We start from the raw sequence: 22109 nt of genomic DNA on the forward strand, positions 1-22109 counted from the left end.
GACGCTGACAGTCTTAGCCAGACGGCAGTACACCTAGCTGGACACTGACAGTCTTAGCCAGACGGCAGTACACCTAGCTGGACACTGACAGTCTTAGCCAGACGGCAGTACACCTAGCTAGACGCTGACAGTCTTAGCCAGTCGGCAGTACACCTAGCTAGACGCTGACAGTCTTAGCCAGACGGCAGTACACCTAGCTAGACGCTGACAGTCTTAGCCAGTCGGCAGCACACCTAGCTAGACGCTGACAGTCTTAGCCAGACGGCAGTACACCTAGCTGGACACTGACAGTCTTAGCCAGTCTTAGCCAGTCTTAGCCAGTCGGCAGTACACCTAGCTGGACACTGACAGTCTTAGCCAGACGGCAGCACACCTAGCTGGACACTGACAGTCTTAGCCAGACGGCAGTACACCTAGCTGGACACTGACAGTCTTAGCCAGTCGACAGCACACCTAGCTGGACACTGACAGTCTTAGCCAGTCGACAGCACACCTAGCTGGACACTGACAGTCTTAGCCAGACGGCAGTACACCTAGCTGGACACTGACAGTCTTAGCCAGTCGACAGCACACCTAGCTGGACACTGACAGTCTTAGCCAGTCGACAGCACACCTAGCTAGACGCTGACAGTCTTAGCCAGTCTTAGCCAGACGGCAGTACACCTAGCTAGACGCTGACAGTCTTAGCCAGACGGCAGTACACCTAGCTGGACGCTGACAGTCTTAGCCAGTCTTAGCCAGTCGGCAGTACACCTAGCTAGACGCTGACAGTCTTAGCCAGTCTTAGCCAGACGGCAGTACACCTAGCTAGACGCTGACAGTCTTAGCCAGTCTTAGCCAGACGGCAGTACACCTAGCTGGACGCTGACAGTCTTAGCCAGTCTTAGCCAGTCGGCAGTACACCTAGCTAGACGCTGACAGTCTTAGCCAGTCTTAGCCAGACGGCAGTACACCTAGCTAGACGCTGACAGTCTTAGCCAGACGGCAGTACACCTAGCTAGACGCTGACAGTCTTAGCCAGACGGCAGTACACCTAGCTGGACACTGACAGTCTTAGCCAGACGGCAGTACACCTAGCTGGACACTGACAGTCTTAGCCAGACGGCAGTACACCTAGCTGGACGCTGCCAGTCTTAGCCAGACGGCAGTACACCTAGCTAGACGCTGACAGTCTTAGCCAGTCGGCAGCACACCTAGCTAGACGCTGACAGTCTTAGCCAGTCGGCAGCACACCTAGCTAGACGCTGACAGTCTTAGCCAGACGGCAGTACACCTAGCTGGACACTGACAGTCTTAGCCAGTCTTAGCCAGTCTTAGCCAGTCGACAGTACACCTAGCTAGACGCTGACAGTCTTAGCCAGTGAAAATATCTGAGAAACAGGGAGGACTAGGAGTTAGGCCTTACCAAGGACGGATGATGTCTTTTCTTGTGTTCCTGTTTCAGCTCATCTACAGTGATGAATGTGCCCTTGTCCACAGTTGAACCTGAACATGGAGGACAAACATCAAAGATCAGTAAACTTTTGAAACTGTATTTCAATGTTTTTGATATGAGCTCTTAAATGAATGTCTCTACTCTTACCTGTACACGTGACAGAGTATAGCTTCACCCCGGAGACTTTGTTGCCGGTGCAGACGGTCTCTGCTCCTAACCAGGTGGTACCAGCAGGGTCGGCCATGTCACAACGTACCCAGAGAGGGAGCAGCGGGGCTGGGGAGAGCGCTGGAGGAAGCAGCGGAGCTGAGGACACCGCTGGAGATACGTTGGTGTTCTGCGACATGGTGTACCAAGACAACAGCTGCCTGTAAGCAGAGAACACAGTTCAACATCTGAACAGGTATAGGGACAAACAGACAGGGTACTATTACCATGGTTTCATATTAACAGACAGGGTACTATTACCATGGTTTCATATTAACAGACAGGGTACTATTACCATGGTTTCATATTAACAGACAGGGTACTATTACCATGGTTTCATATTAACAGACAGGGTACTATTACCATGGTTTCATATTAACAGACAGGGTACTATTACCATGGTTTCATATTAACAGACAGGGTACTATTACCATGGTTTCATATTAACAGACAGGGTACTATTACCATGGTTTCATATTAACAGACAGGGTACTATTACCATGGTTTCATATTAATACAATTGTAAATGTAGAAACACTACTAACACTGGAAGTAGAACAAGAAGAACAAGATGGAGGAGGAGGAGAAGAAGAAGAAGAGGAAGAACAAGATGGAGGAGAAGAACAAGATGGAGGATGAGGAGAAGAATATGAAGAACAAGATGGAGGAGAAGAATATGAAGAACAAGATGGAGGATAAGATGGGGGAGGAGGAGGAGGAGGAGATAGAGGAGGAGAAGAAGTTGGAGAAGAAGATGGAGGAGGAGGAGATTGAGGAGGAGGAGAAGAAGACCTTGCTTTCATGATGGTGAGAGGCTGCGGCCCCAACTCTATCTTGGCTTCATGATTTGTCTCATCATCAGAGTGCGTCTCATCCATTTTCTCATCTTCAGGGTCAATCTGTGGGGCCTTGTCACATGACAATACAGTAAAATAGTGGATCAATATTGGAACGATTGGGTGAATTGATTGCCTAAATGGAAATACAGTCCAGTAATACAAACGAATAATGCAAAGATACTCATAAATAGGATGGATTGACAGAGCAGAACTTACAGTTCTCTCACAGATGAAGACTGGTTTGTCACCACTGTAGATGTAGTGTAGATGTTTCTCTCCATTCACTCTCAGTATCTGAATGTCTTCCTCATATATACTGGAGTCTTCGCATTCCTCTTGAAGAGTCCTAAAAATCATAAATGCATTTTTTTTTAAACATTGATGATTAGCTGAACCAGTATCTGGACAGAGGAGGAGATCATGAACATGACATCTCTCCTCTCTAGCCCAGTTAGCTACCCAGTAATTGTCCCATTAGACAGCTCTGCAAGCATTATAAAAATGTCAAAAAATAACTTAGTTACAATACTCACCAAATATGGAGTTTTGCTGAGCAACTATTGTCATATACCATTTCCTACAGTCACTCCCTGTACATACTTCCAAAAAAGGTCCAAATAAAACTGCACAAGCAACCACTGGAGACACATACACACTTGGTCAGAAAACAATATCGATTATTTCCAGACAATACATTTTTGGGTTGCTTGTAGCGCAATTTTTATTTACATATTTTTTTGTAAGTACATACCTGGCTTGACTAGCCTCGGTACTAGTCTCTTTAGCTAACATTCCACTCAACGTTCAGTTGCTGATTGGAAACAACATTAATATTTTCCATGACAACGTTATGGAACATGGGGGCGTCCGCAAATTTGGCGCAAACTTTTTAGAACGACAACAAAAAAACACCCTTACGACCTGCTGCGGTAATTCCCTTGTGAGAAGATACGTGTCAATGCAAGATCATGTTGTACAAAGTGGCTAGAGGACTTCGTAACGAGAGAGAGATGAATAATATGGAGAATATTAGCCTACAAGATTAAATCTACCGTAACTACATTTGCATCCCATTAACGAGAGGAAGGAAACGCAAAACTGGCACCTGTTGTCATTCCTCGCACATATTTATTTATTTATTTATTTAACCTTTATTTAACTAGGCAAGTCAGCTAAGAACAAATTCTTATTTACAATGACGCCTACCCCGGACGACGCTGGACCAATTGTGCGCCGCCCTATGGGACCAACAATCACCACCAGATTGAGATTCAGCCTGGAATCGAGATGCAGTGCCTTAGACCGCTGCGCCACTCGGGAGCCCACATATGCTGAACACAATGACTTGTTTACATTTTTACAATTTGCTATGCTCATTTCAGTTCTATTATTTGTCCCACCTCTCTTATTAAGAGATGGAGTCCAGACAGGCTACTTTAGGTAACGTTATATTTAGGCCTATAGCATAATGCTAACATAATGTAGCTAGCATATCAAATGAATTGACAATTACAGTTTGAATGGACGTTAGTTATGGAATTATTATCCCAGCATGTGCCTTATTCTCTCTTATTAAGAGATGGAGTCCAGACAGGCTACTTTAGGAAGCTTTCTGAACAAACAGAGAGAATTAGCGAACTCACACACACCCTAAAAGGATCCATCAATCAAAGCCACCAAACACACACACACATCACATTTCTCCTAAAAACGTATTCAAAAACCTCGTACACCTTCAAAATCTGAGCTGTAGTCCATCAGAAAGTAGGCACACGCTACATTATAGGCCTAGTATTTAAAATTGAGGAGATGTGATCATAATCATTGTTTTAGCGATCCCACGTTAGATGTCACTCCTAATGAAAAGCACCCCCCCATCCTGCTGGTGTGAGCTGACCTGTCATCTTTTCACTCCCTCCTCTCTACATTTTCTTCCTCTGTTTCTGCTGCTAAAGCCACTTTCTACCACTCTAAATTCCAAGCATCTGCCTCTAACCCTAGGAAGCTCTTTGCCACCTTCTCCTCCCTGCTGAATCCTCCTTCTCCTCCCCCTCTGTGGATGACTTCAACCATTTTGAAAAGAAGGTTGACGACATCCGATTCTCATTTATTAAGTCAAATGACACCGCTGGTCCTGCTCACACTGCCCTACCCTATGCTTTGACTTCTTTCTCCCCTCTCTCTCCAGATGAAATCTTGCGACTTGTGACGGCCGGCCGCCCAACAACCTGCCTGCTTGACCCTATCCCCTCCTCTCTTCTCCAGACCATTTCCGGAGACCTTCTCCCTTACCTCACCTTGCGCATCAACTCATCCTTGACCGCTGGCTATGTCCCTTCCGTCTTCAAGAGAGCGAGAGTTGCACCCCTCCTCAAAAAACCTACACTCGATCCCTCCGATGTCAACAACTACAGACCAGTATCCCTTCTTTCTTTTCTCTCCAAAACTATTGAGCATGCCATCTCTAGCCAACTCTCTTGCTATCTCTCTCAGAATGACCTTCTTGATCCAAACCAGTCAGGTTTCAAGACTGGTCATTCAACTGAGACTGCTCTTCTCTTTGTCACGGAGGCTCTCCGCACTGCTAAAGCTAACTCTCTCTCCTCTGCTCTTGTCCTTCTAGACCTGTCTGCTGCCTTTGATACTGTGAACCATCAGATCCTCCTCTCCACCCTCTCCGAGTTGGGCATCTCCGGCGCTGCTCACTCTTGGATTGCGTCCTACCTGACAGGGCGTTCCTACCAGGTGGCGTGGCGAGAATCTGTCCCCGCACCACATGCTCTCACCACTGGTGTCCCCCAGGGCTCAGTTCTAGGCCCTCTCCTATTCTCTCTATACACCAAGTCACTTGGCTCGGTCATATCCTCACATGGTCTCTCCTATCATTGCTACGCAGATGACACACAATTAATTTTCTCCTTTCCCCCTTACATTTACATTTTAGTCATTTAGCAGACGCTCTTATCCGGAGCGACTGCCCCCCCTGGCTCCCCGTGGGAATCGAACCCACAACCCTGGCATTGCAAAGTGACATGCTCTAACAACTGAGCTACACGCATCTCTGCATGTCTGGCAGACATATCAGTGTGGATGTCGGATCACCACCTCAAGCTGAACCTCGGCAAGACGGAGCTGCTCTTCCTCCCGGGGAAGGACTGCCCGCTCCATGATCTCACCATCACGGTTGACAACTCCATTGTGTCCTCCTCCCAGAGTGCAAAGAACCTTGGCGTGACCCTGGACAACACCCTGTCGTTCTCCGCTAACATCAAAGCGGTGACCCGATCTTGCAGGTTCATGCTCTACAACATTCACAGAGTACGACTCTACCTTACACAGAAAGCAGCACAGGTCCTAATCCAGGCACTTGTCATCTAAGGTCTGGATTACTGCAACTTGCTGTTGGCTGAGCTCCCTGCCTGTGCCATTAAACCCCTACAACTCATCCAGAACGCTGCAGCCCGTCTGGTGTTCAACCTTCCCAAGTTCTCTCATGTCACTCCGCTCCTTCACACACTCCACTGGCTTCCAGTTGAAGCTCGCATCTACTACAAAACCATGGTGCTTGCCTACGGAGCTGTGAGGAGGAACAGCACCTCCTTACCTTAGGCTCTGATCAGACCCTACACCCAAACGAGGGCACTATGTTCATCCACATCTGGCCTGCTAGCCCCCCTACCTCTACGGAAGCACAGTTCCCGCTCAGCCCAGTCAAAGCTATTCGCTGCTCTGGCACCCCAATGGTGGAACAAGCTCCCTCACGACGCCAGGACAGCGGATTCATTTACATTTACGTCATTTAGCAGACGCTCTTATCCAGAGCGACTTACAGTTAGTGAGTGCATACATTTTTCATACTGGCCCCCCGTGGGAAACGAACCCACAACCTTGGCGTTGCAAGCGCCATGCTCTACCAACTGAGCTACAGGGGACTCTGGATTCACTGACCACCTTCCGGAGACACTTGAAACCCCAACTCTAAAAGGAATACCTGGAATAGTATAACAGTAATCATTCTACCCCCCCACCATTAATTTTTTTTTAAAAGGGAGTGGTTATCCCACTGGCTATCCTAAATTGAATGCACCAATTTGTAAGTCGCTCTGGATAAGAGCGTCTGCTAAATGACTTAAATGTAAATGCATGCCAACAGCCAGGGTTTCATTAAATATGCCTAGACATTATACTTTTTTAAATTGCACATTTAATTAAACTGGAAGCATTTAGCGATGTTCAACTTAAATTAAATGGCACAAAACGTGCTTCAAAAATCTTGTTTTGTCTCATTTGCACAGGTGGTTGTCGTCTAAATTCACTGTAGTAGGCTAGGCCTAATATATAGGCTAACATACGAATAGTGGATTAACAGCAGAGCCTATGAATTAAACATTAATTTACACATACATCTCGGTCTTCACTGTTCCTTTCTTGCTCAATTCATTCATCTCCGCTGACCACTCTCTCTCCATCCTCTGTCTTCCTCTTATACACTATTCCACAAACTTGGAAGCACATAATCGCCCTATAATGTAATTGTATACTGTAGCGTTAATATTTCCCTTCACTGGAACTAAGGGGCCCGAACCATGAAAAACAGCCCCAGACCATTATTCCTCCTCCACTAAACTGTTGCTGGCACTAATCAGTGTTTAGTTAACTTAGTTACGTTAGCTAGCTAGCTAAGTAAAGAATATCAAACAGGAGACAGAGTAGCTAGCCACACATTTAAAAAACGTGAACTCACCGAAGCATTTTCGAAAACTGTAAAGCGTCGGCGATGATCTTGGAGCCCATTTCATTAGGTAGCTAGTTACCAAAAATAGTAATGCTAGTTGGTGTTATGAAGTTTAAAAAAAAACGTTAAATAAAAGTTGGAGCTACGATTGAATTTGACGTTTCGCGCCAATACAGCCAGTGAACTATTGACGTCATCAGTCGGCACTACGAACACAAACTATTTTTGATCTTTTAATATTTTTACAAAAAAAGTGTAAGACAAAATACGTATTGTCACGCAACTGGCTCGTGTGGTAGCTACATTTAAGAAAAAAATATATAATTTCAGGAAATAATTATTACGAAAGTAGTCCGGTCACCACACTTGTTTCCTCCGCCGTACTGCGCAGTAAGGACCTAGGTAATCCCATTTATGTACATTTTTTTCCGCCGTTGTATAGTATTTCCAAGTTCGATATTAAATGTTCATAAATTGAAAGAGTACATATATAGACTTAGAATCGAAAAAATATGCCTCTATGTAGTATTGAATGTATTGAAAGTTTCAGTTGTCGGAAGTGTGACGTTGTCGGAAGCATGTATCCTGTGAGTTGCCTTGCCAACTTCCTTTTCCACTGTGGCCGCCATTGAGTAAGGAGCGTGGTTCCAGGCGAGCCGAGACAAAACATATAAAAATGGTGAGAATTCTAGCTTCTTTCATCAGCAAATACCATTTTAATATTAGCGATTAATCTATATTGCAAAAACAAAAGACTTCTCAAGCCAATGTGTTTGTTAGACAATACAATTTAACTTATTCTATGGTAATCTTTGAACGAAGTTTGACACGTGGAGCCGTTTTGGGCTCTTCAACCACAGGCCGTATAGCCGGGTTTTCTCAAATATACGTGAAGTTCGTAAACCAGTACACATTTCTTCACGCAAATGTTTTGAATATGTACTTAGTAAACTGTAGATCACTTACATATTTGCGGAAGCTAGCCAACTAGCTAGCCAGCTACAGATAATTAATCCGAAACTGACAAATGATCTGGTTAGCGTGCTAGCTAGCTAGGTACTAGCATGGCGGCTAGCGGGACTGAGAAAATCAGGATTTTACATGTACTTGCTATGATGGTGTAATTTGCGTCCTACTTTGCAATCAGTCGACAGATGCCTACTGTCATATACTGGCGCAAGTGAATGACGATAACTGAGTCTGAGCAAGATGATCATTAGCTACATGTAGCTAGGTAACGTTAATAATGTGACATGTAGCGTGTCGTTGGCTAATTAGCAACATACGATTAGGTACGTTGTAAGAACTTGCATCTGATTTTGACTTTTTTTTTTCTCTCCCGTAGGCTTGTGCCCGGCCTTTAATCTCGATCTACTCCGAGAAAGGAGAAAGCTCAGGCAAAAATGTCGTTATGCCTGCGGTGTTCAAGGCTCCCATCCGCCCCGACATTGTCAACTTCGTGCACACCAACATGCGCAAGAACAGTCGTCAGCCCTATGCCGTCAGCGGACTGGCCGGTGAGTGATCTTTTCAACATTTATTCAATCAAATAAGGAATGCTTTGTAGTTTTTGGAGACAGGTGAAAGCTTTGGTGATGAGTTTTAACTTCGGTCCGTGTTTCTGAAACCTGATTATACTAGAAGTTCTGAAGGGCTTTCACCTGTACCACTGAACAAAAAAGATAAAAGCAACATGTAAAGTGTTGATCCCGTGTTTAATGCGCTGAAATAAAATATTCCAGAAAGTTTCCATACTCATAAAGTTTATTTCTCTAAAATTGTGCCCAAATTAGTTTACATCCTTGTTAGTGAGCATTATCCATCCACCTGACAGGTGTGGCATATCAAGAAGCTGATTAAACAGCATGATTGTCACACAGCACAATGCCACAGATGTCTCAAGTTTTGGAGGGAGCGTGCAATTGGCATGCTGACTGAAGAAATGTCAATTTTAGTAGTTGCCAGAAAATTGAATGTTCATTTCTCTACCATAAGCCGCCTCCCAACGTCTGTATTCCCGGTCATTTGAAATCCTAGAATAGGGCTTAATGAATTTATTTCTATTGACGGGTTTCTTTTTTTTATATGAACTAACTCTGTAAAATATTTGTAAATTAAATTGCATTTTATATTTATGTTCAGTATATGTATCCATTGACACACAAAGGTTGTTATGTGTTCCAGGTCACCAGACCAGTGCTGAGTCCTGGGGTACAGGCCGGGCCGTGGCCCGTATACCCCGTGTGAGGGGAGGTGGTACCCACCGCTCTGGACAGGGAGCCTTCGGGAATGTATCCTCTCTGACAGGTTAACATTCCCCTTCAAGGTGAAGTCAACTGTTTACAACCAAACCTGTATTTTGGATGTAAATGGCATGTTATAGAACTGTCCAGGCACTTAAGATTATCCTATCCAGCTTTGCCGTTCTCCCTGTAGCCTGCGTGGAGAATGGAGGGAGCGGTATCGCTGAAGTCGCCCAAAAATAATTGTAATCTCAATTTCGGGTTGACTGCTTCATGTGTACAACCTCTAAAGACCTCTATCACTATACTTAAAGCTTTGCCATTTCTAAAAGTGTGTTTTTTGGGAGCTTTTAATGTTTTATTATAGCCCCCATACTGCAGGATGAGGAAGTCTATCGCTGATTGGGACGTTTAAAAATAAAATAACGTTGCATCACAAGTGTCTGGACACTCATATAACATGATATTTACATCCAAAATACAGATTTGGTTGTAAAAAAAAATATGGTAATTTCCTTTTATCGTCTCCTTAAATCTCACAATGTCTGTGGGTATAGATATGGGCTACCTGGTCTGTGTTCATTAGGGCACATCGCAACAAAACGTTTTGCAGTGGGAGTCAGTTATTGTACAAATACTGATTGCTCATAACATTTTTTTCATCCGTTTGTCGTCTAATGAACACAGCACATGGTGGTTCATGCTGAGGTAGGCAGACATTCGGAGGCTTGCAGTGATGGTGTAATTTGCGTCCTACACTGTGATCAGTGACATTATGCCTGATGTCATAAGCTGGCACAAGTGGCTGACGAACCTTGAGTCTGAGCAAGATACTCGCAAACATTTGGGCCGGTTTCCCGAACTAAAAACGCACAATCATGGCGATGCCCTGGCTAAACGTGTCCAGAAGCTCTTCCAGAAGTTTCTTCATCCATTAGTGTTGCTTGCTAGATTTCCTTGACCCTGGTTGACTGTAGATGTGTCGTGGAGGGCGCATGTTCGCCCCCACCAAGACCTGGCGCCGCTGGCACCGCAGGATCAACACCACCCAGAAGCGTTACGCCATCTGCTCCGCCCTGGCCGCCTCCGCCCTGCCCGCTCTCGTCATGTCCAAAGGTACGCCGCCCACCATCCGTTGATGCACAGCTTTGTGTTAGTTTTTAGCAGTGTTATGGACCCCAAATATAGATTTTTCATTTACGTTTTTTGGTTTCTCGTTAGAGAATCATTTTGTTAGAGACCTGTTCTGTGTGTATTTATGCCCCACTGCCTCTCAACCCAGATGAAGGACTCAATCTCTACTTATGGAATCCCAATCGTTTCCAATTGTAAATATTTAGGAGTAGATATATTTCCTTTCTTAGATAAGCCGTTGCCAGAAACGTTAACAGAACGCTCAAATCAATTAAATCCCATCTCCATAGATGGATTGATATCCCAGTTGCTTTAACTGGCAGAATATCTATTGTCAAATTGAATATATTGCCACGGCTTAATTTTGGTAGTTTAATGCTTCCCGTGGCTCCCCCTTCAGGCTATTGGAATGAACTTCATAGTGCAGTTTCAAAATGTATTTGGCAAGGTATGGTAAGAGATAAAATTAACAAACTTACAAAGAGGGAAATACTTAGGACTATCCGTAGCAAACTTAGTTATGTATGTGAAATACAACGAATTGAAAATTCAATATTAATTAATATTTTGTACCTTTTACAAAATATTAATTAAAAAAAAAAAATCCCAATGAATAAAAATGTGGCTACAATCGCAGGCTCTTGTAATGTCCATCCAGACTTGCTATGATGGTGTAATTTGCGTCTGACTCTGTGTGCGGTGACGGTTTGCCGACTGTCTTACAGCTGCCACGGTGGGTTGACGAAATAATAATTCTGAGCAAGATGTCTTTTTAACATTAACAGCCTGTACTAGAGAAGCTGTACATGTGGCGGCAGGTAGCTTAGTGGTTAAGAGCGTTGTGCCAGTAACCGAAAGGTCGCTGGTTCTAATCCCCGAGCCGACTAATCTGTGTATCCTTGAGCAAGGCACTTAACCCTAATTGCTCCTGTAAGTCGCTCTGGATAAGAGCGTCTGCTAAATGACTAAAATGTAAAATAATAATATATAATAATGTAGCTGTTACTTGAGTTGTAGCCATTAGTGTTGCATAACAAAAGCTCAGTACTTCGCTACTATAACGTGACAAATGGTTCGGTACTAGAATTTGTTACTTTCGGTACTTCTGTCAAATGTCTCGCGTCATATAATAATAATATGCCATTTAGCAGACGCTTTTATCCAAAGCGACTTAGTCATGCGTGCATACATTTTTGTGCATGGGTGGTCCCGGGGATCGAACCCACTACCCTGGCGTTACAAGCGCCGTGCTCTACCAGCTGAGCTACAGAGGACCACCATATGCGGATTGAGTTTGTCTGAACCTTTTTCGTGGGCAGTATTAATATAAAATACATTTTCTTAACATGACATTTGCATTGTAACGTTATTCTACTAGGAACTAAATTTTGAGTGACAGTGACATTAACATATATTCATGTGAGCATTATGATTACAACCCAAAAGTAATGTGAGATGCACTCAACTTAGCTACATTTTTCTGGTATCGTGAACACGTATTAGAAACCTGGGTGGTATACAGGCTCCTGGGGTATTTTGAAATCCCGTCAAGTATTTATTTTTATTCTAAATTAAATTGAGCCTGTCTCACAGTATGTTTGATCCAGTGTTGCGCAGCAGCGGGTGATCAAGTTACACTTGAAGTTCAGTTTGCCAGCTAAATATCTTAACTAGAAGTTAACTAAGATGTGCCATACATTTTCTCCAGCTATGCATTTGGTTTGCTAACTTGCTAGCTGTAGGCGGATAGCTTGCGAGATCAAGCTTCTTGTTTAGTGCAGACGATCAAGTGGGAGTAGTTTAACTGTTGTATAATTTTATGAACCGGGTTGTCTGTCCTTATATTCGTGTGTTAGCATTTAGCTAGCATCATCTATGGGAATTCGCCTGTAGTTTTAGCATATTTTACTTATTTTTTTTAAACCTTTGGAATAGCACCCCCTTGTGTACACTGCCGGTAATACCGTATATCCTAGTACGGTACAGAAACAGAATGGGGATCTTGATACTGCTCAACCCTAATTAGAAAGGTTCTAATCTTGTCATTTTTCCTTCAGGACATGTAGATGTATAAAAATTTCTGAGCAAAATAACTTGTAGCATTTAGAACAAAAAGGATCTGTATAACAATCCGAAGCCTGTACTGGATGGTCTCCTTCCTCCAGGACACCGGATTGAGGAGATCCCAGAGGTTCCCCTGGTAGTTGAAGATAAAGTGGAAGGTTACAAGAAGACAAAGGAGGCTGTGCTTCTGCTGAAGAAACTCAAGGCCTGGAACGACATCAAGAAGGTTAATAATATTAGCTATACTTAATACTGTCTCACTGGTCCTCGTTGACTTTTCGTGCGTTTGTTCTGTATAGTGATACGAAGCCATGATGAGGTTCCACTTCAGGTCCGTGTTTCTGAATCCTGATATTTAATGTGAAGTCCTGAGCATAACAAATCCCTGATATTAGCAACATAAAAGCACGGCTGTTGTCTCCTTTTGTTGACATGAGATGATCCGTGATATTGTGGATCTGTGCAGGTGTACGCGTCCCAGCGCATGCGTGCCGGTAAAGGAAAGATGAGGAATCGCAGGCGTATCCAGCGCAAAGGACCGTGCATCATCTACAACCAAGACCAAGGCGTCACCAAGGCATTCAGAAACATCCCTGGTATGTATTGGTAGAGTCTACCCTGGTGTGGGTGGGTGGGGTCTCCCCTGGAGTGGGTGGGTGGGGTCTCCCCTGGAGTGGGTGGGTGGGGTCTCCCCTGGAGTGGGTGGGTGGGGTCTCCCCTGGTGTGGGTGGGTGGGGTCTCCCCTGGTGTGGGTGGGTGGGGTCACCTATGACGGTGCCACATTGAAAGTCACTGAGTTCTTCAGTAAGGCCATTCTACTGCCTGTGTTTGTCTATGGAGATTGCATGGTCGTGTGCTTGATTTTTATACACCTGTCAGCAACGGGTGTGGCTGAATCCACTAATTTGAAGGGCTGTCCACATACTTTTGGCCATGTAGTGTATGGTGACTTCGCACGTCAGGTCCATGTTTCTGAACACCGTGATTTCAATGGACGTTCTGAGCCCAACCTTTTCACTCATGAAACTGAATACAAAATGTCAATGGATACTAGTTCTCTGTAAAATAATGAATACTTTTTTCTTTTTGATTGCATATTTTCCACTGTAGATTTAAGCATCGGGTTAAATTGGCACAATGTTTATTAATTTGTATTTGATGGTCGTTCTCCCAGGTATCACCCTGCAGAACGTGAACAAGCTGAACCTGCTCCGGCTCGCCCCCGGTGGTCACGTCGGTCGCTTCTGTATCTGGACCGAGTCCGCCTTCCGCAAGCTGGACCAGCTTTACGGAACCTGGCGCAAATCTGCCTCTCTCAAGGTGGACTACAAGTGAGTCAAATGAGGGTTATGTAGCGTCCCAGCCAGTAAAACTGGTTGAAATTTTAAGTTGCTAATCTGGGGTTGTAGTGAGCAGAGTTGGTAACAGATTTGAGAGCTTTTTAATTTTCTACAGTGATGAGCTTCCACTTCGGTCCGTGTTTCTGAATCCTGATATCTACCAGAAGTTCTGAGTTTTGGTGAAAGGCTCTATAATGGTCTGCTGCTAAACCACATGCTGCTCACTAACAATCATAAGAGGTAAATTATGTTCTGACCTGACCGTTGGCCTCTCTCCCTCTCTCCCTCTCTCCCTCCCTCTCTCTCCCTCTCTCTCCCTCTCTCTCCCTCTCTCTCTCCCTCTCTCTCTCTCTCTCTCCCTCCCTCTCTCTCCCTCTCTCTCTCTCTCTCCCTCTCTCTCTCGCTCTCTCTCTGTCTCTCCTCCAGTCTGCCCATGCACAAGATGACCAACACAGATCTGAGCAGGATTCTGAAGAGTGAGGAGATCCAGAAAGCACTTCGTGCACCAAAGTAAGCCCTGCTCACTTTTATATAGTACAGAGCATTATGGGTACTGTAGTACAGAGCATTATGGGTACTGTAGTACGTTATGCTCCCACTGTGATATGAAGCCATGATGAGGTTCCACTTCAGGTCCGTGTTTCTGAATCCTGATTTTTAATGGAAGTCCTGAGCATGACCGTACAGCCAATTTTGGCTTTGGTCAAAAGTAGTGCACTTTATAGGAAATGGTGTGCTATTTTGAGGTGCAACCATTCTCAACACATGGACCACAGAATATCAACAGATTCTCCCTCCTACTGACCCCGTCTCTCCTGTCTCCTCACAGCAAGAAGATCAGGCGCAGGGTCCTGAAGAAGAACCCTCTGAAGAACCTGAGAATAATGATGAAGCTGAACCCCTACGCCAAGACAGCCAGACGTCAAGCCATCCTGCTGCATGACCCGGCTGTGAGTATACCACCAAAATGGCCGGCTATGGCCCTCAGGTTGCACATGAAGAGCTTTATAATAAGGAAACTGGACCCAAGATGGCCGATGGCTATTTGTTGGATATAAAGACCTGGATAATATGGAAACTGGCCGACAAGTAGGCTTTTGTCCCTCAGAACAAGGCTATATATTTCGAGGGCTGGTTTCCCGGGCACAGATTAAGCTTAGTCCTGGACTAAGCATGCTCAGTGGAGAATCTCAAATATTTTACCGTAGGACTAAGCTTAATCAAATATTTTACCCTAGGACTAAGCTTAATCTGTATCTGGGGAAACCAGCCCCAATTTATCAATAGTATTTATTAGGATCCCCATTGGCAGCAGCCGTTCCTGGGGTCAAAACCGGAATAAAACAATTAAATCACACCTAAAGGGTCTACATCATAAATAAAACATTACATTATTACTCTACTGATGTACTATGTTTGTGTGTGGGGGGGGGGGGGGGGGGGGTGAGTTGGCGTGTTTTTAAAGTCACCTGGTCCTAGAGAATTACACGGCTGTCAAAACGTCACGCCAGGGTCAGCCTACATGAAACACAGACCTTATTTTGAAGTGTTTCTAAAAAAAAATCCCCCTATGGGGAAAAATCAATGGTGGAGAAGCTATTGGAACCAATTCTCTGTTTGACTGCTAGGTTTTATGGGTATTATGACCCATAATGTGGTAGTTGGTGACTACTAGTATGAATACCTCCATACATCCAGGTCCTGTCTACATGAGTGTCTCTCCCTACCCACAGATCAAGGCCAAGATGCTGAAGCCCAAGAAGAAGCCGGCCAAGAAGGCAGCCCCGGCCAAGGCAGCCCCGGCCAAGGCAGCCCCGGCCAAGGCAGCCCCCGTCAAGGCAGCCCCCGCCAAGGCAGCCCCCGTCAAGGCATAAAGCGGCTCTTCTAACAGACTGGTGTTCAGATGGTTTCAAATAAAATCTAAACAAAATCATCCTATTTGTCTTTTTTTTTTAATGTTAAATACATATGGAGAGCAGTGTGTGTTGGTTCTAGTTATGTCATTTGAATGTGTCCAATTTAAGACCTGGACAACCAGGTGAGGGGCGTTCCTAACTCATCCTTAAGACCTGGACAACCAGGTGAGGGGCGTTGCTAACTCATCCTTAAGACCCTGACAACCAGGTGAGTGGCGTTCCTAACTCATCCTTAAGACCTGGACAACCAGGTGAGGGGCGTTCCTAACTCATCCTTAAGACCTGGACAACCAGGTGAGGGGCGTTCCTAACTCATCCGTTAAGTAGAAGGTTATTGTGTCAATGACTTGAACACGCTGCGTTTGTGTTCCTTATTCAGACCCTTTCCCTTTCTCCACATTTTGTTACGTTACAGCCTTATTCTAATATTGATTAAATCGTTTTCTTCTCATCAATCTACACACAATACCCCATAATGACAAAGAAAAAACAGGTCTTTAGATGTTCTGTGAATTTATAAAAATAAATAACACATAAGTATTCAGACCCTTTACTCAGTACTTTGTTGAAGCACCTTTGGCAGCGATTACAGCCTTGAGTCTTCTTGGGTATGACGCTATAAGCTTGGCACACCTGTATTTGGGGAGTTTCTCCCATTCTTCTCTGCAGATCCTCTCAAGCTCTGTCAGGTTGGATGGGAAGCGTCGCTGCACAGCTATTTTCAGGTCTCTCCAGAGATGTTCGATCGGGTTCAAGTCCAGGCTCTGGCTGGGCCACTCAAGGACATTCAGAGACTTGTCCTGAAGCCACTCCTGTGTTGTCTTGGCTGTGTGTTTAGGGTCGTTGTCCTATTGGAAGGTGAACCTTCGCCCCAGTCTGAGGTCCTGAGCGCTCTGGAGCAGGTTTTCATCAAGGATCTCTGTACTTTGATGCGTTCATCTTTGCCTCGATCCTGACTAGTCTCCCAGTCCCTGCCGCTGAAAAACATTCCCACAGCATGATGCTGCCACCACCATGCTTCACAGTAGGGATGGTGCCAGGTTTCCTCCAGATGTGACGCTTGGCATTCAGGCCAAAGAGTTCAATCTTGGGTTCATCAGACCAGAGAATCTTGTTTCTCATGGTCTGAGAGTCCTTTAGGTGCCTTTTGGCAAACTCCAAGCGGGCTGTCATGTGCCTTTTACTGAGGAGCAACTTCCGTCTGGCCACTACCATAAAAGCCTGATTGGTGGAGTGCTGCAGAGATGGTTGTCCTGAAAGGTTCTCCGATCTCCACAGAGGAACTCTGGAGCTCTGTCAGTGACCATTGGGTTCTTGGTCACCTCCCTGACCAAGGCCCTTTTCCCCCCGATTGCTCAGATTGGCCGGGCGGCCAGCTCTAGGAAGAGTCTACGGATAATTCCTTCGACCTCATGGCTTGGTTTTTGCTCTGACATGCACTGTCAACAGTGGGACCTTATATAGACAGGTGTGTGCCTTTCCAAATCATGTCCAATCAATTGAATTTACCACAGGTGGACTCCAATCAAGTTGTAGAAACATCTCAAGGATGATCAATGGAAACAGGATGCACCAGAGCTCAATTTCGAGTCTCATAACAAAGGGTCTGAATACTTATGAAATATATATTTTTATATACAGTGGGGGGGAAAATTATTTAGTCAGCCACCAATTGTGCATGTTCTCCCACTTAAAAAGATGAGGCCTGTAATTTTCATCATAGGTACACGTCAACTATGACAGACAAATTGAGAAAAAATATCCAGAAAATCACATTTGTAGGATTTTTTATGAATTTATTTGCAAATAATGGTGGAAAATAAGTACTGATGAAATACCGGCGGCGAGTGAATAATCCGCCTCTACTTTCTGTTCAATTGGTAAAAGTACAATCACTGGAGAACAAACTAGACAAGCTCCGTTCAAGGCTAACTTATCAACGGAACCTAAAGAACTGTAATATCCTATGTTTCACGGAGTCGTGGCTGAACGAGGAAGTGGTCCGATCAAGCAGACCTGAAACCATGGGGGTCAAAAGTAGTGCATTATATCGGGAATAGGGTGGCATTTGGGACGCATTCCTAGGACTATACTTCTCTCAGGTCTCTGAGAACTAGTGTGTTGTCACAACAGTTCACCGCCTCCATTAATCCTTACGTTAGGTTATCACCACCTCCATTAATCCTTATGTTAAGTTATCACCACCTCCATTAATCCTTACGTTAAGTTATCACCACCTCCATTCATCCTTACGTTAAGTTATCACCACCTCCATTAATCCTTACGTTAAGTTATCACCACCTCCATTAATCCTTACGTTAAGTTATCACCACCTCCATTAATCCTTACGTTAAGTTATCACCACCTCCATTAATCCTTACGTTAAGTTATCACCACCTCCATTAATCCTTACGTTAAGTTATCACCACCTCCATTAATCCTTACGTTAAGTTATCACCACCTCCATTAATCCTTACGTTAAGTTATCACCACCTCCATTCATCCTTACGTTAAGTTATCACCACCTCCATTCATCCTTACGTTAAGTTATCACCACCTCCATTAATCCTTACGTTAAGTTATCACCACCTCCATTAATCCTTACGTTAAGTTATCACCACCTCCATTCATCCTTACGTTAAGTTATCACCACCTCCATTAATCCTTACGTTAAGTTATCACCACCTCCATTCATCCTTACGTTAAGTTATCACCACCTCCATTCATCCTTACGTTAAGTTATCACCACCTCCATTCATCCTTACGTTAAGTTATCACCACCTCCATTCATCCTTACGTTAAGTTATCACCACCTCCATTAATCCTTACGTTAAGTTATCACCACCTCCATTAATCCTTACGTTAGGTTATCACCACCTCCATTAATCCTTACGTTAAGTTATCACCACCTCCATTAATCCTTACGTTAGGTTATCACCACCTCCATTAATCCTTACGTTAAGTTATCACCACCTCCATTAATCCTTACGTTAAGTTATCACCACCTCCATTAATCCTTACGTTAAGTTATCACCACCATTAATCCTTACGTTAAGTTATCACCACCTCCATTAATCCTTACATTAAGTTATCACCACCTCCATTAATCCTTACGTTAAGTTATCATCGCCTCCATTAATCCTTACGTTAAGTTATCACCACCTCCATTAAACCTTACGTTAAGTTATCACCACCTCCATTAATCCTTACGTTAGGTTATCACCACCTCCATTAATCCTTACGTTAAGTTATCACCACCTCCATTCATCCTTACGTTAAGTTATCACCACCTCCATTCATCCTTGCGTTAAGTTATCACCACCTCCATTAATCCTTACGTTAAGTTATCACCACCTCCATTAATCCTTACGTTAAGTTATCACCACCTCCATTAATCCTTACGTTAAGTTATCACCACCTCCATTAATCCTTACGTTAAGTTATCACCACCTCCATTAATCCTTACGTTAGGTTATCACCACCTCCATTAATCCTTACGTTAAGTTATCACCACCTCCATTAATCCTTACGTTAAGTTATCACCACCTCCATTAATCCTTACGTTAAGTTATCACCACCTCCATTAATCCTTACGTTAAGTTATCACCACCTCCATTAAACCTTACGTTAAGTTATCACCACCTCCATTAATCCTTACGTTAGGTTATCACCACCTCCATTAATCCTTACGTTAAGTTATCACCACCTCCATTAATCCTTACGTTAAGTTATCACCACCTCCATTAATCCTTACGTTAAGTTATCCCCACCTCAATTAATCCTTACGTTAAGTTATCACCACCTCCATTCATCCTTACGTTAAGTTATCACCACCTCCATTAATCCTTACGTTAAGTTATCACCACCTCCATTAATCCTTACGTTAAGTTATCACCACCATTAATCCTTACGTTAAGTTATCACCACCTCCATTAATCCTTACGTTAAGTTATCACCACCTCCATTAATCCTTACGTTAAGTTATCACCACCTCCATTAATCCTTACGTTAAGTTATCACCACCTCCATTCATCCTTACGTTAAGTTATCACCACCTCCATTCATCCTTACGTTAAGTTATCACCACCTCCATTAAACCTTACGTTAAGTTATCACCACCTCCATTAATCCTTACGTTAGGTTATCACCACCTCCATTAATCCTTACGTTAAGTTATCACCACCTCCATTCATCCTTACGTTAAGTTATCACCACCTCCATTCATCCTTACGTTAAGTTATCACCACCTCCATTAATCCTTACGTTAGGTTATCACCACCTCCATTAATCCTTACGTTAGGTTATCACCACCTCCATTAATCCTTACGTTAAGTTATCACCACCTCCATTAATCCTTACGTTAAGTTATCACCACCTCCATTAATCCTTACGTTAAGTTATCCAGACCTCCATTAATCCTTACGTTAAGTTATCACCACCTCCATTAAACCTTACGTTAAGTTATCACCACCTCCATTAATCCTTACGTTAAGTTATCACCACCTCCATTAATCCTTACGTTAAGTTATCACCACCTCCATTCATCCTTACGTTAAGTTATCACCACCTCCATTCATCCTTACGTTAAGTTATCACCACCTCCATTCATCCTTACGTTAAGTTATCACCACCTCCATTAATCCTTACGTTAAGTTATCACCACCTCCATTAATCCTTACGTTAAGTTATCACCACCTCCATTAATCCTTACGTTAAGTTATCACCACCTCCATTAATCCTTACATTAAGTTATCACCACCTCCATTCATCCTTACGTTAAGTTATCACCACCTCCATTAATCCTTACGTTAGGTTATCACCACCTCCATTAATCCTTACGTTAAGTTATCACCACCTCCATTAATCCTTACGTTAAGTTATCACCACCTCCATTAATCCTTACATTAAGTTATCACCACCTCCATTCATCCTTACGTTAAGTTATCACCACCTCCATTAATCCTTACGTTAAGTTATCACCACCTCCATTAATCCTTACGTTAAGTTATCACCACCTCCATTAATCCTTACGTTAAGTTATCACCACCTCCATTAATCCTTACGTTAAGTTATCCAGACCTCCATTAATCCTTACGTTAAGTTATCACCACCTCCATTAAACCTTACGTTAAGTTATCACCACCTCCATTAATCCTTACGTTAAGTTATCACCACCTCCATTAATCCTTACGTTAAGTTATCACCACCTCCATTCATCCTTACGTTAAGTTATCACCACCTCCATTCATCCTTACGTTAAGTTATCACCACCTCCATTAATCCTTACATTAAGTTATCACCACCTCCATTCATCCTTACGTTAAGTTATCACCACCTCCATTAATCCTTACGTTAGGTTATCACCACCTCCATTAATCCTTACGTTAAGTTATCACCACCTCCATTAATCCTTACGTTAAGTTATCACCACCTCCATTAATCCTTACGTTAAGTTATCACCACCTCCATTAATCCTTACGTTAAGTTATCACCACCTCCATTAATCCTTACGTTAAGTTATCACCACCTCCATTAATCCTTACGTTAGGCTACTGCAGGACAGCAGATGTTGTCTGGTGTGACTGGACTGACTGGAAGCGCAGGAGCACTTTCCTCCATCTCAACACCACATGACATCATCCTATATTCCACGATCTGTCTGCCTGCAGAAGGACAGCAGCTCCTGATGACAAGACAGTAATTCCAATACAATGGGAGAAGGATGGAGATGGTTGTGCCCATGGTAGGCTCTTTGATGGGAGATGGATGGAGATGGTTGTGCCCATGGTAGGCTCTTTGAGTTGTGTCTATTGTTACGTTCCTCAGCAAGAAAACCAAATAATGTCGCTGAAACAGAAAGGGGAACTAACAGAAGACCAACAACCAAACCAAAACAGGTGGTTTTAGGATGGGTTCTGAAAGGCACTCATGGGGGGGGGGGGTCCACTGGAAGATGACTAGCAACAACACCTGGGACCTAAAAGACACCCACCATGACACCCACCATGAGACCCACCATGAGACCCACCATGACACCCACCATGACACCCACCATGAGACCCACCATGAGACCCACCATGAGACCCACCATGACACCCACCATGAGACCCACCATGAGACCCACCATGAGACCCACCATGAGACCCACCATGACACCCACCATGAGACCCACCATGAGACCCACTACATTTGCCCA

General features: G+C 43.9%; 2 protein-coding genes across 4 annotated transcripts in view; one reads left to right on the forward strand and one right to left on the reverse strand.

Annotated features, from left to right (window-relative positions):
- zwilch (zwilch kinetochore protein) overlaps positions 1 to 7603 on the reverse strand; it is a 45660-nt gene extending 38057 nt beyond the window's left edge. The window contains exons 1-5 of one of the 2 annotated variants that reach the window (XM_084186005.1): positions 7226 to 7603; positions 2698 to 2827; positions 2435 to 2550; positions 1583 to 1803; positions 1406 to 1485 (exon numbers count right to left, since the gene is read on the reverse strand). In XM_084186005.1, coding sequence (XP_084042131.1) covers positions 1406 to 1485; positions 1583 to 1803; positions 2435 to 2550; positions 2698 to 2827; positions 7226 to 7275 — 597 coding nt within the window. In that variant the 5' untranslated portion in view covers positions 7276 to 7603. The remainder of the gene's footprint in view (positions 1 to 1405; positions 1486 to 1582; positions 1804 to 2434; positions 2551 to 2697; positions 2828 to 7225) is intronic. The other variant, XM_084186006.1, reaches the window with a different exon arrangement.
- On the forward strand, positions 7592 to 15930 carry rpl4 (ribosomal protein L4). Of its 2 annotated transcripts, XM_084186023.1 has the most exons (11): positions 7828 to 7895; positions 8562 to 8733; positions 9401 to 9507; positions 10437 to 10575; positions 12759 to 12883; positions 13124 to 13253; positions 13832 to 13988; positions 14424 to 14507; positions 14827 to 14947; positions 15731 to 15820; positions 15851 to 15930. In XM_084186023.1, exons 1-11 carry the CDS (start codon positions 7893 to 7895, stop codon positions 15869 to 15871), a joined length of 1149 nt encoding a protein of 382 aa, XP_084042149.1. In that variant the 5' UTR covers positions 7828 to 7892; the 3' UTR covers positions 15872 to 15930. The 2 variants fall into 2 exon arrangements, with proteins under 2 accessions (XP_084042150.1, XP_084042149.1); XM_084186024.1 differs by having other exon boundaries at positions 7592 to 7895; positions 15731 to 15930.
- Positions 15931 to 22109: the final 6179 nt, after the last annotated feature.

Source organism: Coregonus lavaretus (genome assembly GCF_964263955.1).
Source record: "Coregonus lavaretus genome assembly, chromosome: 21".
Lineage (NCBI taxonomy): Eukaryota > Metazoa > Chordata > Actinopteri > Salmoniformes > Salmonidae > Coregonus > Coregonus lavaretus.